Source organism: Thermobia domestica, chromosome 3 (assembly GCF_964235325.1).
Source record: "Thermobia domestica chromosome 3, izTheDome1.hap1.1, whole genome shotgun sequence".
NCBI classification, from domain to species: domain Eukaryota; kingdom Metazoa; phylum Arthropoda; class Insecta; order Zygentoma; family Lepismatidae; genus Thermobia; species Thermobia domestica.
The window spans coordinates 109,744,967-109,763,160 of record NC_137456.1 but is presented as its reverse complement, the minus strand read 5'-3'; the positions used below and the strand labels follow the sequence as shown (position 1 = coordinate 109,763,160).

General features: G+C 35.4%; 1 protein-coding gene across 3 annotated transcripts in view; it reads left to right on the top strand.

Moving 5' to 3' along the window:
* The window catches only part of Tbc1d8-9 (TBC1 domain family member 8/9), a 104,194-nt gene that overhangs the window by 8,700 nt on the left and 77,300 nt on the right, over positions 1 to 18,194 (top strand). For all 3 annotated transcript variants that reach the window (XM_081751439.1, XM_081751436.1, XM_081751438.1), the window contains exons 3-6: positions 1,874 to 2,047; positions 5,751 to 5,847; positions 9,086 to 9,272; positions 12,770 to 12,846. In XM_081751439.1, the coding sequence (XP_081607565.1) occupies positions 1,874 to 2,047; positions 5,751 to 5,847; positions 9,086 to 9,272; positions 12,770 to 12,846 (535 nt within the window). The remainder of the gene's footprint in view (positions 1 to 1,873; positions 2,048 to 5,750; positions 5,848 to 9,085; positions 9,273 to 12,769; positions 12,847 to 18,194) is intronic.

The following is an 18,194-nucleotide window of genomic DNA, read 5'->3' as shown; positions in this document are numbered from 1 at the left end:
CGACCAGAGGAATCGGATCACTGCTCGTTGTTCCTCTTTGGTGCAAACTCCTAATGGAGCAGCCATGATATATCTGCAACGGAAGGAAGAAAAATGGAGGAATTAAGATCACACATTCACAGCATTATCACAACAGTTTAACAATAAAATATGCGAGGACAGAAGACAAAGTGCGCAATGTAAGAAAAGTATGACAAAAGTGTAGATATTTTTTGACTCTCCCTCGTATTAAATCAAATTGGGAGATGACAGGAAGTTTTAAAAGTTTGGGAAATAAGGGAGCTCTTGTATAGTACCGGAAAGTTGGCAACCGTAGGCCAAATCGATCGTAGTGTCTGTAAAGGCCATGTTGCTAGTAGTTGGAAGGTCTTCAAATAACACGATAAGTGTAGTTGTGTATCAATCACAGTCTTTTTCTTCTATACCAGAATGACGCAAACAAACGCCTAGTGCTCAGTTAGTGTCGAGCGTGGCTGTTCAAGAGCAGCCATTAATGCTTATCAAGACTGTGCTAAGCAACAAACTATTGGCTAAAGTACAGAGGATATCACCATGGTTGTTATTGGGGTGAGCGTCGCACTCATCGACTGTTACGGGCTCACAGACAGTACGATGCAAGAGCTGACTACTCAAGACAACTGTAAACTCGAAAATCATTTTCACATTCATTTGAGGTTCATTCGAATGATCTTCCTTGCTTTGACGGAGGCTTAATAAATGAAAGAAAATGGAAGAACTATAATGTGATCAAACGTAGTCAAAGTAATTAGACGTGTAGCTCGCTTAGTTATTAACTATTAGATATTGTTAACAGTATCTTGCTTAGTATTGTCGACTCCACTAGGTTTATCGTCGCTAATATTGGAGCCTGAGAAAATCGTTGCATTCTGTTTGATTGCTTCAAAGCAATATCTTGCCTAGCCAGTTTTCATTTTTTCTGTTTAATATTTTGTTTGGCGACTCGGCTATGGGAGGACGACCAATTAATGTACTTGTATTTATTTCACATGCAGCAAAATAATAATAATTAGAAAAAAAAAAAATAAAAAAAATCAAACTCTCATCTGGCTACTGGATTCAGATCTGAAATTTCGTGCCTTGACAATAATAATAATATAACACTTCAAGTAAATGCCTTCACAACTTTAGCAGCCATATTTGACAATATATTTTAACTCTATTTTAGCAAATTTCTGGGTGTCTTTATTTTGTTAAAGCATCAACATGTTAAATGTTACTGTTTAATAGTGTAACTGTCAAATAAAATTTCATCACTACATAATTTCATACTTGCTAATGGACGCTATAGGATAAATATTTATCGATCAAAAATAAGCGCTGACTTTGTATATATGTAAATAAATTAAAATTTTCGTATATAATTTCATTCCTCTATGGGGTCTTGTTAAGTAACTTCTCCTTTGCCTGCATATATTGAGAACGACGACTCACTATGCACCATTGTGTTGAAAGAACGTAGTTGTTCATACTTATGTACATAATTTCGTATCTTTACTAGTGGCATTCTTCTGTAAATAGTTTTTTCCTATATGATATAGTGGTTTAAAATTCAATTCTCAAGAATAATTATCAATAAGTGAAGATGTGTGAGGATCTCCAAGCTACACACATACATACAAAAGGAAAAATTTCTGGCAGAAAAGTAATAGTAGCAAGAGACAAGTTACTTAAGATGACTCTAGAGAAGGTCGAAATTATATAAGACGATTTTTTTTTTCTAAATACAAGGTCAGTATTTATTTTTATTGTACGTAATTTCATGTTGTGTGGTATGTATTTTTCTTAAGAAAGAAAAAAAAAAAGACTCCGTACTGATGTATTGTTTTTATTGTGTGTGTTTTCTTGTTTCTAGTGATAGCTTGTTCACTGACATATAAGGAGATCGAGCAGGACTGGGATTGGTTATTAAGAAATTTGCTTGACACGCTTGAAAATTTTGACAATGAAGATGATGTGACAGAATTTGTGTGTTGCAAGATACAATCTCTTATTGCTAACAATGCGTTGAATAACCAAAATGAAGAAGGTAAGTAAATGACGTAGAATAAAATTTGTTTTACACAGATACAAACTTACCTATAAAGTTGAATCTTACACTAATGTTTATCATTGACCGGAGTTGAAATTCATGTGAATCGTTGCTCATTAAAAGCCTACAAGGTCTGTCTAGAAAGAAATCTAATTTCTAAAACTACAATCAGCGAAACTGTCCCCGTAATTTTCTGCTTGCCAGCGCCGTGAAGTGGGAATTTTCCCAGGCATTTTAACGTAATTGCATCATCCTGCCTTGTATTATTGTGAGACGTGCGTTGAAGTGACGTTGGGTTTCGTACTTGTGATGATTTTGTGGTATTAAGAAAACGAAGATTTTGGAAGAGCCGCGTGGGTGCATCAAATTTTGGTTCAAGTTGGGCAAGATATTTATAAAAAATTTAGAAAATATTGTAGAAAGTGTGCGGAAAGGGCCAGTGCTAGTAGTAGTTTCAGCGTTTTAATGCAAGATTAGAATTAAGAGTTATATTTCATGGTTTTCGGTATCTGTGGCCATTTTAGCCCATCACGTACGAAGATAACATTCCTTGGTGATCTCACTAGCCGGAAAAGTGGAGAAGAAAGGTACCTGGGACCTTTATGCTAGGTACTATTCCGGCATTTGCCTGGTATGGATGAGGAAATCCAGATAAAAAACACTTGGTATGGCTGGCCTGCAAAGGCTTTCACACCTTTCCGACTAAGTTTCTCCACCAGGAATTGAATCTGGGACCCCTCGCACGTTTCAATGCAGGAAGAAGATGCATAGAAGATGAGCCGAAACCTGAAAGCCCATCAACATTTACAGTATGCGAAGAATCGTCGTTTGACCATCCGCGAAGTAGCTGATGAAAGTAGAAATCGGTAATTTGCCCTGTAGTGATCATTGTTGAAAAACTTAACATTCATCATGTAGCTGAAAAACTCGTTCTGCGATTGAAAAAAAAAAAAAAATCCATTTGAAACGTGCAAATGGAGGTGATAGATTCTTGAAAAACATCGTAACAGGTGATGAGACTTGGTCTATGGCAATAACGTTAAAACAAAGGTACCATCCGAATGGGTGGGAAAATCTCCACCGAAACCCGACTAATACGTGAGGGTTGTTCAAACGTTAAAGTTACGCTTAACTTTTCTTTTCATTTTTGTGTTGATTATAATTATATTTCCACAAAGAATGTTATCAAGAAATAATGAGACGCTTGAGGGAGGCACTGAGGAAGAAGAGACCGGCAACTTGGATAAATGGAACGTGGATACTGCACGATTACAATGTTCCTAACTCTTCGGCGCTCCTCATTAGGGAATTTTTGGCTAAGAACAACACGACTGTTGAACCAGAACCACCCAATTTGCCTGATTTGGCACCTGATACTTCTTTCTGTTCCCCAAGGTGAAATCCACCCTGAATGATCACAGTTTCTAATTCACAGAAGAGATGACATTCCTTCGAGACGTCCAGGCTTTGCGAAAGAGTGCGTTCCAGGATGCGTTCTAGTAATTGAAGATGCCCTGGAAATGATATACTAATAGTGGAAGGAACTATTTTGAAAGAGATAAATCTGAATGACTCCCTCAAATGATAGACATCAGTATATGTAGAAAGTTCGGTTTCTTTCAGGAGAGATTTCATGCTTGAAGTCGTTATAATTTAGAGCAGGTTCATTATCTTGCAATTAAATCTCATGACAGTGAGTATAATTAAAGTAAAAACTGAAATTTGACGAAAGAATGGGAGCTTATGATCAACTGTAAAAAGAGTTCAACATAAAGAGAGAAACTTCCATGAAAATTGTCAACTGTTGAATTTCATTAATTATATGGAAAGTGGATTCCGATATGCTAGTATATTTGGAAGTATGATTTTACCTTGTAATCAGCATGTACTAGTAAAGAAATGTCAAAGCTTTTTAAATTTTGGAGAACTCTTCCTCAGTATCCAAACTATAAGCAGTCATTTTTAGGATATTATAATAAAATTGAAATAATATTAGTTTCTAACAGGTATTCGGTGTTCTCATATGAGCACTTGTTTATCAGAGCGATGCCATCAGCTAACGAGCAGGATTGATCTTTCTCACTTTCTGAACACATTATTTACGAATATTTGTTGTCTGGGAGAGTTACATGAAAATCGAGGCATACTATCAAGAAAAAAAATCCAGTCTTATTATGGATTGACATTGCCATATGATGTGAATTCCAGTTGGATTATTGGGGCCGCGGTGGCTCAGTTGTAGAGCGTTCAACTCTGGTGCTTGGGGTCCCGGGTTCGATCCCAACCCCCGCCAAGTGAACTTTGTGGTGGACAAACACCGTGTGCGTGGGTTTTCTCGGGGTTCTCCCGTTTCCTCCCACTTTCTTCATTCCACCATTTCATTCATTACTCATCATCACCGTCTCCTTTAGCCTAACCGGCATAACCGTGGGACGTAAAACTCAAAGATTTCATTTCATTTTTTCCAGTTGGATTATTTTATCTTTAACCTTGCCTTTATCACATGGGGGATAATACATAATTTAAAACAATATTGTTACTTTTCGTAAATGTTTCAAAATTCCTCAGTCTTTGGCTTTAGTTTGCCTGATTTAGTTGTAGTTTTCTGGCTTGTACCTTTCACATGATTTCAGTGACTACTGTTTCCTCAAGGCAGTAAGAGGAAGTATTACAGATGCGTCAGAATCAAGGGCAGAATTATCAAGGGGTAGAAACATTAAGATGATTAATCTTTTAAAAATATAATTAATTTTAAAGATGGATTAAGAAGAACTTTTGGGGGGGTTAAATTAAGAAATGAGACTGAGGATAAAAGGATAAAGTATTGGACTCTGTTCAGAAGGTTGAGAGATGAAATTTTTAAGGACACTAGCTAGAACGATCAGTCATTTGCTTAAACATAAAATCATTAACTTAAATACCAAATCGCACCCAGTGCTATAGTCTTACTTATTTCGTAATTTTTCGTTAAAAATAAAGTGCATTTTATATAAGTGTTGTGTTTAAAAGGTGTTTTTTTTTTTTTTTTTTTTTTTTTTTGACGGTTATTTATTTCTTAACCTTTACTCAATATCCTTTAATCAGTTCTGTACCCCTAACTTCCTTAACTTGAAAATACTATATGATTTCAATGTGTGAGCAAGATTTGTGGAAAGCAGTAGTTTCTTACATTTCCGTTGAAGGCGCCACACAAAGATCTCAAACCAGCACTGAACCATTCTGCCATCTATTAAAGCAATGCCTAATTAACTAAGGTTCTCTATGGCAATTTAAGTAAATTTAATAACTTAATGAATTTAACGGTAAGACGATAAGCTTAAGTAAAAATTATGTGAAAACATTGTATTGTCATCTGGTTTAGGTATCATTTCAGAGCAGTAGGTAGTATGGAGATGCGCGAAATTTAAGTCGCAAGATTTCACTACATAAAAACCAGCAAAATGCTACCTAATAAAAAAAATGATAAAAAGTCTTTTAGGATTTGAAATACTTATCAGAGAAAGTAAACTAATAAAAGCATTGTACAAGTCGACACTTATCAGATAAAGCAAGCTGTCAAAAGTAACCTAACAAAAGTATTGTAAAAATTTCATTTGAATTTTCATTTGAAATATTTATCAGATAAAGTAAGCTGTCAGCTATAAGGATTCTCTTTCTTGTTGTGATTTTAAGTTCATATTTGTTTTTCTTGTTTTCACAGACGAAGACACTACATCATTTAAAACAAAATCTTTTAATTTCCATAAGTGGTTCAACATGCCTCAGTCGGAGAAACTTGTTAACTACTACTCCTGCAGGTAAGTCGTAGTTTGCTTGTAATTTCAGTTTAAACTCTTTTAATACGTTTATCATAGTCATACGATAGTACAAGTAATTTTGAAAGATGTGAAGGTGATTGGGAAACAAGTTGTCATACCAGTTTTGAAAAATAAGTTGAAAGTGTGTATATTAAATATAGGTAAATTTATCGCTTTATATCAGTTCACAGTGTAGAGTTGGCTATGGTAGGCACGCTGTGTACTGCGAGATAATTATGTAGTTAAAGGAAGTTGAAAGTTTATGGCAGTGAATTCTGTTTCTGTGAAACTCTGCATGGGTAGAGTAAGTGATTAACAATGGATATATTATGGTAAAAGTAGCTACGATTGTCGGGAGGGCAATGTGGAATTATTAGAAGTATTGAGGATATTGATGTGATGTAAAGTGAATGATATTCGATGTTAAATAAACGAACTGATTCATACTAGCTTTGCTATATTCAATAACTTACATTAAAATACAAATGCTGAGCAAAGCAACGTTTTATAATAAAATAAAATAACAAATGTGACAGTTTCGGATATCTAACATATTCTTCTTCAGACACTATCGAAAATAAATGAAATTGTATATATATGTAGTTAGTCATTGTTATGAGAATTATAAAATTCTTTAACAAACATATTTTCATTGTTAAGAAAAATTTAATTCCTTTTAACATATATAAATATTCATTGTTAAAATTTTTAAATTCTTTTAACAGACATATATAACAGAAACATGGAAAATTCTGAACGCCGATTGGCTAATCAATAAAGAATCATCCAGCCATAATAGAAGTTGATCAAATTGAAACTAAATACAAGATCCTCTCTGGTCCAGTGGAAAATAAGCTACAAATTAAGATTTTCCAATAACTTGGCCCACTTCTCGTCGATTTTAAGTCCTGTATTCCAATTCATAATTTATTTATTATTTTATAATAAAACGTTGCTTTGCTTAGCATTTGTATTTTAATGTAAATAAACGAAAACATTGGCGATGAGGATGAAATATGTGTCACCTGCAGTAAACATTAAGGAAGTATAGCTAGAATCTACAAAGGAACAACTTTAAGTAATCGGTTTATTTTATAAGCATCAAGGAAAGCACACGTGTAGTTATCATAGAACAGGGAGACGAACAGTAATGGAAATATACAAATGTGTATTGAGTCGCTTAACTTGCTTCAGTAATAGTAATAATACATAAACGCTGATTTAAACTAGTTAGGATTTCTATGTATTACATAGTCGATAAAGTTCTGTTTGCTTTACACGTGGTGACATTGCAAGTACTTCATATACTTGTCGTTTCGAGCTGGGATTAAATGTAACATGTTAGTAAGTGCTTCGTATTCTAGCCTGCTGGTTGCGGTCACTACAGTTAAGCGGGAACATTTGTGACAGGAGGCCAAAATTGAAACTCAAACAGCATCATATGGACCTATATGCTTTACAAATTTAAATTAGAAACAAACACTAGTCAAACGAGAAGAAAATATGTCAGGCATTCGGCGGGGATGTGGTAGATGGGCGGCCAGTACAACGGTAGTTTAGCAAGTGTAAGAACGGTAAAGTATCTCTCCAAGGCACACTTCGTATGGAAAATTTCTGATTTTCCAGATACGTTTTCATATTATCGTCTTTCTAAGATCAAAATCCTACAGAATTTTGTCCAGTACCTAGTTTGTATATTTAATGCCGTAACATCGTAAGACAGAAATTAAAGATTTTAAATTTTTGCTGAAATATTGTTTTCGTTTAAAACAAGTACGGTTCTTCTACATATTTAACTAAAACAGAAGCACAAGGATAAAAATTGTAACCAAGCTACCGCATTTAAAAAGGAAAGGAAAATTTCAAAAAATATATTTTCAGAGAAACAACTTTCAAGTATCCTCTGTGATATATAAGCCAGTAGACTCTGAGTTTATCAACGTGTCTTAAAATTATTTCTCTCTCCCATAATTCTTGAATACGTGAGCTTCTGTGGGATATTTATTAAAATTGAGGGAGAGCATATGATTGTTGCTCTAACTAAATTTGCGTGTAAATTAAGAGTCAATTGAAAGACTGTTTAAGAGCTAGCGAACTTTTTTTTTTTTTTTTTTTTTTGTGTGTGTGTGTGTGTGTGTGAGAGTTGGGGGGAAAGTCTAGTTATACAGTTCATTACCTAGGTATATTTATATGACGTGGTCACTTGCAGCAACTAAATTTTCGTGTCAACAATTCTCAGCTAATTTCTTTGACTTAACATAAAATTTGCCCACTTGAGTAACACCCATCAATTTAGACTTTGTCACATTCACTTTTACCACATTTACTATGTACCTCAAGATACAGTTTCTTCACCAGTGATGATCTAACCTCTTTTTAATTACCTCTTATATTATTTTCTACTATTCCCTATTCCTTCTCTTGTTCCATATTCCTTCTGCTTCGTTTTTTATTTCTTTGTTCCACATAGCTTCGACTCTGTTGTATCCAGCACTCACATTTTGTATAATTTTAGTAGTTGTTTAAAAGCTAAATTGTTTAAGAGTTTTTGGCTTTGGTGCGAGAGGTTCGTTATAACTGTTGTATAGTGGTAGTAGTAGTAGTATATGTAGCTATTATAGCTTCCTATATATATTGCAAGTTAGTATGTTTTAAAGATAATAAAGACGAAATAATTATATCATCTGAATAAAGGAGAAAGAAACTAGAGCAGAATTGTAAGATTAGGGTGGCGACGTAATACTTTCATCCATACTACCTTAAAAAAAAATGAACTTTTATATAGTTACACAATTACTTAACAACAGGTGTACCTTTTCTTTGTTATTTCTTTTTATTTAACTACTTTCAGCTTGATATATTTAATTTCATACCCAAGATATTTGGAAGGGGCACGACATCACCGCCAGAGACACCCGTGGTTGAATTCTGGATTTTGTGTTCTGTGTTCTTCTTCACATTCATAGTATTTTGTTGATTTCATTTATCTCGTAGCATACTGTTTTTATATTTGTTCTTCATTGATTACTCTTAAAAGTAATTAATTGATTGCGTTTATTATGGTATTACTGTTTTTGTAATTATTTCATTTTTAGTATATCGTTACACTGCATTGAGAATTTTTTTTTTTTGTTTTTTTGTTTAATACTTGGAATTCACTAAACTTTCTCTTTTTATCTAGTAATTTACTACTTTTCGATTAATTGTGTCATACTAACTTTCCTTTCGTTTTTTGCAGCTATTGGAAAGGACGAATTCCACGCCAAGGATGGCTTTATTTGAGTGTAAATTATCTCTGCTTTTATTCGTATATTCTTGGCAAGGAGACCAAGTTGATAATACGATGGTCAGATGTTACGGCTTTGGATAAATCAAATAGTATTTTGTTTCCAGACAGCATACGTGTTGCTATAAGAGAGAAAGAGGTTAGTTACGAAATCTGAGCTCCTAAATTTGCGACTCACTGAGGATAAAGATTAAAATTTAAGAATATAATAATCTCATTATAATTCTCTCTAGGAGTGATTTCTTTTCTTTTTATATTTTATCTTCTTTCAGAAAATTCTGTTAGAAAAGTAGTACGACCTTTAGAAAAGTAGTACGACCTTAAAGATCCTGCAAGCGAGGTAAAATATAAGAAAAGAAGCATACCTGATTAAAAAAAATGAAATAGTTCGTGAAAATAAAAAAAAATCAATCTAATGTCTCTGCGTGTTATCTATGGTGGAAGGGAATCGAAGTATGTACGAGAACGGATCAATAAATATCGCTCAACAGCAAGTCTCAGCACAATTTTTACCATCGTGACACAAGTTTCAAAATATCCTGTTCATAGAAATCCATCTATTGGTCGAATATATCCATCTGTGCACAACCGACTTGACTTCATCATCGGATTTGAAACGTTTCTTTTGGCCAAGAATTTCTTCATCAGGCCAAAACGATGGCAGGACTGTAGGTGTCAAATCTCCAAGCTTCACATGGCCTTCTTCAAAGAGTTTGCACTACGTGGAGATGCTGCAACGCTCCATACAGTTTTTCCCCCTACATGCATACCATTTCTCTGTAACTTTCACTCAGCTTTTGTTGTCCTTTTGCCCACAGAAGACGAACGTTATCCCTTTGCTCTTCACAAGTAGACGATTGTAACACACGCGCCATCTTTGCGCAATAGTTCATGCTTCTGCCACTAGAGATACACCTAATCGAAAAACTGCCGACTGCAGTGCGATCTTCGAAGTACTTCTCTTTCAGTGTTCACGCTCCAGATCATTATAATAGCACGTGAAATAAAATGTGATACTTATTAATCCGGCCTCGTATATCTTCCACATCCAAGGACACCAGTTTTATGTTATTTACATTTACGAGGAATGTAACTTGTATAATTATCGTGATGTTATTCACTCATATTTGAATGTGGCGTCAGTGTTCTAAAGAATATAGATAAAAGCTTAGGGGATATAAACGTTTACCCACTAATCCACTAAACTTGAAATTTCCTTATTATCTCGTGCACATATTAAAACATTTAGATAGAGATAACTGAAAAGTTAGACTTATTAGACTAAAAAGATATATATCACTTATGCCAAATATAACGATTCTCCGACATAAGATATTTCAACATACAGAAGGTTGCCCATGATTTAAAAAAAAAAAAGTCTACTGAATCATTTATTTTTAGTAAATCCCCTTTCTCCACGGCTGATCGTCTTGACAGGGACAGATGAATACGAACCCGAACGATCGCCTTGCAACGTAGTTTTCACTGGAGCAAACTCCTGCGTAGAAATAGAAGGGGAATGTCTCGCCATATCGTTTTGGTACGCGCATGACGTTGAGTAAGTGTCTGTTTGGGGAGTCCAAACTCACAGTAACTCATTGGTGAGGTGTCCGGGAATTTCACAGGGATGGACGAAACTGATCACTCGAATTCCTCTCTGTGGGAGGCCCGGGTTCGATTCCCGGCGGGAGCTCATGTGGTTCGGATTCCACGTTAATCAGTAGGTCCACGTCTCATATAGCCTCGCTGCTGAACGGGACGTAAAACTCAAAAAATCAATCAATCGAATTCCTCTCTTGCCTTCCTTGCATAAAACGCCTGGGATGATCGAGCAATATGACTGGAGGCCTGATATATGTGGATCCATACATTTATGAACTTCTCACCGTACAGGTGAGTGGTATGTATTATGCAGTCCATGACGCACTCCTGGAAGTATGCAGTGTTGTCTTTGACATTGGAAGACACTTCAACGACTGGCAGCGTTCCGTGATTGCAATATCCCGCCACAACCAAATATCCTTTTGAAAATTTTTCCTTGAACTGGAGCACAAAGACAGGACGGCACTTGTGATCTGTGTGGCGATAGAAAATGAATTGAACTCTGTGGTTTCATCTAGGTAGAGTCACCTCTCATCAAGGGTACACACCCATTTCCATTCGTCTCCTTTCAAGTGTGCTTCATAGTTTTCTGGCGTTTGTGAAGCTTCTCAAATGAAACTTTCTGTGAGGCGGTGTCCGCGCTCTATGACGCACTTCCAATGTGAGGTCTTCCGGATGACATTAAAACTGTCTTGAGATATCGTGCCGTATGGTCGAACTTCTCTGCGTTAGATGTCCTGTGTCACATCTGTCCTAATGACACGCATTGCGTTGGGGATTAGAGCGGGCTGCCGTTTTTTTTTTTTTTTTTTTTTTTTTTTTTTTTTTTTTTTTTTAACAATTTCTGACCGACCACATCGTAGGGGCCTGTTAGGCACATCGTCGGATGATGAGACCCGTACCAGCTTTGCTATCGATTAAAGCCCCCTTATTTGCACCGTTTCACTATTGCTAAATGATTGTAAAAGGCAGCGGAAGGTCAGCATATAAACTCCTCCCATACAACTGTCACTACTACTTTTGTTATTCCACAGATCGTGCTAAATTGATACCTTTGTCGTCTGCAGCAACCATAATATCTTAATACTTTTACACTGTGCAAAACTCATGCAGGAAGGTTCAAGATGCTTGTGTTTATAAATTATAATATTTACTGCACATAGTTGCTACTTGTGTGCTTAATTCTTATTCATCTTATCCTCCCGAAGTTCTCTAACTTATCTGTTTTGATAGTATTGCTAGTAAAAGAAGTAAAAAATCGATGATTGATTTTTTTTTTGGTAATAAGTTGTACGCTGTAAAGTAAGGTATTTTTTGTAAGATATTTTTTAAGTTGATTTATAAGACAACTCTCCAAGCGACTTATATTAAATATTTGAATCGTAGCTTATAAAATAATACAAAATTGAACACTGACTAGGGTATTTGGAAAAACAGATGAAATGTAGGGAGAAACTAACTCATCGGTTTAGAGGATTTTAAATTTTGTTTGGAAGTTTAATCACTGAGATTTTGACACATGGATCAATAGGTTAACTATATACCAATTGTAAATCGGATCCAGATCTGCAGCGATTTTCATGTTAGGTGGGTATATCTGTGTTTGCTGAGTAAAAGATGTTAAGTCCAAAAATAATAAATTGTAGTCATGTGACAAAGATTAGGATTGAAAATTTTTTGCTTGTGTAAAGCCTTAAAAAAAAAAAAAAAAAAAAAAAAAAAAAAAAATATTATTAAGCGCTTCACACTGCTGGCGAAGTGTTTAGTGTTTTAAATCTCTGCATAAATTATTCCCCACAAAATATTATAAAAAAGTTCTACTTACAACCTTTTACGCAGCAAACACAGATATTATTGCTTGAATAATGTTGAAGCATCTTGTTAACAATGTGAGGAAATTAAAAAAAAAAAAAAAAAAAAAAAATCATGCTACGCATGATTTTATATTATTACTATTATTTATAATTATAATAAACCTGTAACTTTTGGTGAGTTATTTCAAACTCTATATGCATTTATTTTTTTCCTTTTCAGTATTACTTTTCTATGTTTATTCACAAAAGTGAAACATTTGCCTTAATGGAGCAGCTAACTAACCTCGCAATGAAACAGTACGTATGAAATTTCTCTTTTGTGATTTCATGTAACTTCGCAGTTATACAGTGCAGTAAAAAAGTCACCGAACTCTGGATTGAAATTATCCAAGTTTATTCAAAGAATGTACTGCTGCAGAATATAATTACATGCAATAAATACCTCCATTTTACATAAAATACTGTACATTTTACCTACACTTTAATTACAAAAGCCTTTATAAAAGATGTTGAAAATGTCTTCCATTAGTCCCTAGACACAAATTGACCTGGCGACACATGTTGCTTACTTTGTTCTGTGTTAGCAGAGGTATCCATTAGGACTTTGATTATGTTGTACTGCAAATCTGAGTATCCTGGGTTGTGGTACACCATGTTTTTTAGATAATCCCATAAATAAAACTCTGGTAGACACAAATCATGTGATGGTGAGCCACGAAGTTTTTGATAGTCGAACTTGGAAGAATTCAAGAAGCATTCCCGTGCTTATGTGTGATGTACAACTCTTTGCACCATCTTATTGGAAACAACAATAGCGTTCATCTTCTCCAAACATAGCTAGGAACTTAGTGATAATTTCAGCCTACACACACACAGTCTATCTCGAACATCCCACAGGAATGTTAGTGCCAACACGGACGGTCTGTTGCTTTTAGGCTAATTATCAATACTACCTGTCTTGCGAAAACGGTTCACTTGGTCATATACTTTTGTTTTTCTTGGTATATGAATACCAGGGAACCGCTGTCGATAGATACCAAAGCAACGTTCATACGATTTAGTTGCAAAATGCACTGCTTCCATAGCAACCGTCTGTTCTTGCTTGAGATTCATGGTGAACTGGCTTTCCTTTATCCTTGACTTCTTGCCTGCGGTCCCTGCTGGTCTAGTGGCCAACGCGTGATCACAGTTTCGATTTCCGTTGGGCGAGCACAAAAGTTTAATTTCATAGTTAGTTCCTTTCAATAATTATCTGTCTCCTTTAGCCTAAGGAACTTAACAATGAGACGTTAAACTAAAAATATTAATTTTATTCCTTTGATTTCTTGCCAACTCTAGCGCATACGCTGTCATTTTTCGCTTCTGTCTGATGGTGGCAAACGTTTTTCGAAGTCCCTCATAAATTTCATTAGCAAAAATACGGGTAAATATTTTCGCGTTTATTAAATATTACATATTGAACTCAAGAGTTCAGGGACTTCCGAATTGCACTGTATATTATTACGAATAAACAGTCAAGCATGTACAAGAAATGAAATCTTTTGGTTTTCTTCTAATACAGTAAAACCTGTTAACTTGGCCACATGCCTGTATTTGTCTCTTTCCTATGAAACCTGCATTTTTCTATTAAACGTACACTACTTCTTACTGTATAAGTTGGCCACCTGTTTATCCCACATTGAAGCAACGTTGCTCCTGTGCAGCTAATGGTAAATTTGCTTCTGTATGTTGGACACCTTAATCTTTGTTTCTTAGAAAACCTTTTAGATTTTACTGTTGTGTATTCCAGGAGGTCGGTAAACAGAAGAGGGGTCATTCCACGTCAATTCAATCAAAAGTTTGGGGAAATTTAACCCACTATCTCAGATTTGGAAGAAATTGGGTAGTGTTATAAAACTTTTTATTCTAATTGCAAGTATGTAAATTTTATTGGAATAGCTTCAGCGGTTCAGAAGTTATTACACTTCAAAAACGAGAAGAAAATCCATGTTTAACGGTCATGACATGATATTTCCCCGTTTTGGAAGAACACTAAAACAATCATATTTCGGTTCCTATTAATGCCAGAAACATGACTTTTTTTTAATTCAGATTGTCTTGAAGTTGTTTACCATTAAAAACATGAAATCTTTCCTTAGAGCTGCTAGAAAATTTATAGTCACTTGAAAGGTAACATATTGAGAAAAAAATTAGAGCACCATTTTGTAAACTTCAAACCTTTATTTCTCAAAATCCCTATCATGGATTTCAATGAATTTGTTTTTGTTTCAAAGCTTATTACATCTAGTTTCACATATACAAAAATTGTGATGGGCCATCCAAGCACTGAGGAGATATCCCAGTCAGTGTTCTCAGCTGATTGCGAAATAAACATTTTCGAATAACTTCCATACGATTTAACATATCGACCCCAAAATTGGTATAAGTACTCTTCAGTATCCTAGAAACACGTCTGTAAGCATTACCACTCCTCCAAAGCAACTCAGTTGTCAGGGTTGCCTGTCAGCGTTAGACATATCTGTGCCACATTTTGCAGTAAGCTTATTACATCTATTTTCACTATACAAAAATTGTGATGGGCCATCCAAGCACGGAAGAGAAATAGGGAGTTTCGAAAATGTATAGTTAAGGGGAAAAATACAATAATCTGAACAATAAATGGGCATTAGCATTTTTAAATGTTAATCAGAATAACTACCAAAGAAGCAGATATAATAAGCTTGACAGTATTATAGGCCTACATGTTATGGCATATAAAATAAATATTCGGTTTTGCTGTAATTAGATATTAACATCAGTACTTTTTGTTAACGTTTCCCACATTGAAATAACTACTTGGAGAGACTTTGGAGATAACAGGTATGTTCTGCCAGTAGCAGTTGTTATATCCATTTTACATAAGATGTGAGTAAACGGAACACAACAAGAATCATTTTCAGCCCAATAAAATTAGGGAGATGGACCATGGGGATGTAGGAAATTTATTGAAGCACCACCTTCATCACTATGCACTAACTAAAATCTTCATCCAGACCTGTACGCTTCGCTCCAATGTTAATGGACCAGTTTTTTTCAAAACAATGCATTGCACGTGTTCCCGGAATAGTTTTTGCTCTCAGAAATCTTGAAGTGTGGCACGAACAACAGTCATTTCTTCTTTGTACACAAAGAAAAACATGGTGCTAATGATGTTTTCTTCACAGAAATGAAACATAAGGGCACATGTATTTATTTGATCAGACAATGGTCTCTGAAGGCTTGCTTTTGTCACAACCCGGTTAAAAGCCCTACCAATTCCATCGCATGGGGACTTTCCAAGGCTGGTAGCAAAAAAAGACAATTTTGCCACCATACCATGGAAATCACTTGCGTGGAAGTAAAGATTTAAGAAAGAAGGCTTTGCAGTTTTTATATTGAGCTCCACACCAATTAGTGAAATATTCCACTTTTGTTACGCGAAGAAAATTTTGTTTTAAATCCGACATTACCAGTTTCTGGGTTTGAAAGACTTTTGGTACGCCGTGTTCCATATCATCTGAAAGAATGCAGTAATTTTTGTGTTGAATAGTCATAATTAGTTGGGGGAATCACATTGGGATACAATAGTTTCCTTAATTCTAACAACAACTATAGTACATTAAAACCGCATAGATATACTAGCTGATACGCCCTCCATTGTACGGGGTAAGCAACATTTGGAAGATCTTCAAATACATTCACTAACTCTGACTTTCGGAAAGATTTAGAGCGTTGAACCATGTAGTATTTTTTCGTGTCATGGACATTTTCAAAGAAAGAAAGAAAAAGACGCATTTCGCTATTGTTTGGAAATGAGAGCAGAGTATATACGGGTTTCGAGCCTTACGTACAGGTTAGTAGGGTGTCGAACACATAGTGTTCTGTATTAATTGAATATATATATTATGTTTTTCGAAATTGGTAGTTCAGTAATTAGGGGTATTGGGTCCACACGATTTCGTATATTTGTAATGTCGCACGTAATAATGCAAAGTGTGGGCACAGATACGTCTAACGCTGTGACAGGCAACCCTGATAACTGTGTTGCTTGGGAGGAGTGGTAATGCTTACAGGCGTATTTCCAGGATACCGAAGAGTACTTATACTAATATTTTTTGGGGGGGATGGGGTATGTTAAATCGTATGGAAGTTATTGGAAAAAGTTTATTCTCAATCAGTTGGCAATACTGACTGGGATATATCCTCAGTACTTGGATGGCCCATCACAATTTTTGTATAGTGAAAATAGATGTAATAAGCTTACTGCAAAATGTGGCACAAATGTGTCTAACGCAGTGACAGGCAACCCTGAAATTGATTGGCAACCCTGACAATTGGGTTGCTTGGGAGGAGTGGTAGTGCTCACAGACGTGTTTCTAGGATACCGAAGAGTACGTATACCAATTTTGGGGTCGATATGTTAGATCGTATGGTAGTTATTGGAAATGTTTATTTCGCAATCAGTTGGCAACACTGACTGGGATGTCTCCTCAGTGTTTGAGTGGCCCATCACAATTTTTGTATATGTGAAACTAGATGTAATAAGCTTTCAAACAAAAACAAATTCATTGAAATCCATGACGGGGATTTTGAGAAATAAAGGTTTGAAGTTTACAAAATGGCGTTCTAGTTTTTTTCTCAAAATTTTATCTTTCAAATGACTATAAATTTTCTATGAACCCTGTTTAATTAAGTTTTCATGTTTTAAATAGTAAACAACTTAAAGACAATCTGAATAAAAAAAGAATTATGTTTCTGGCATTAATAGGAACGGAAATATGATTGTTTTAGTGTTCTTCTAAAACGGAGAAATATCATGTCACGACCGTTAAACATGGATTTTCTTCTCATTTTTGAATTGCAATAACTTCTGAACCACTGATGCTATTGTAATAAAATTTACACACTTGTAATGAGCATTAAAAGTTTTATAATACTACCAAATTTCATCCAAATCTGAGATAGTGGGTTAAAAGCCTTGGTTGAACTGACGTGGAATGACCCAGAGAGAAAAAGGAAGAATTCGTTGATTGAAAGTAACTTACTCAAAACGACAGCAAGTGGTGCTACTCTTTATTGTCCTTATGACTGTTGTCGGCAAGTGTATCAATAGATTAGTGTTGTTAAGGTTTCCCATTTCTATTCTTTTATTTCAAGACCATGATTTATTTTCTTAGTTCAATCCAGAGGATTCAATTCTCCTTTTGTTGTTGTCACTCTTCGAATCCTTTCTTTCCTCAAGGAGCTTGTAGGATATTCTGAATATAATGACGATCAAATACGAGGCCTGTCTAAAAAGTATCCGACCTTAATTTTTTCCACGCAAAGTAGTGATTCTCAGGCGGCGCCACCGTGCACGGTGGAAGGAGGAACCTTAATGCGCATGCTTGAATTTTTTCACCGCGTTCGCGTGTGCCAGTCGTGAGCTGGTGGTCGCGAAGTGAGGTGCTGTTGGTAGTGTTCGTCGGATTTAGTGTTTCTCGCAAGATGACTGAACGAATTGAACAAAGATACTGCATCAAATTCTGTCAAAGGCTGGGTGATTCTCAAAGCCAAACAATTCGTAAGATTCAGCAGTGTTTGGAGAAGATGCGATGGGTGTAACACAAATTAAACAATGGTTCAAC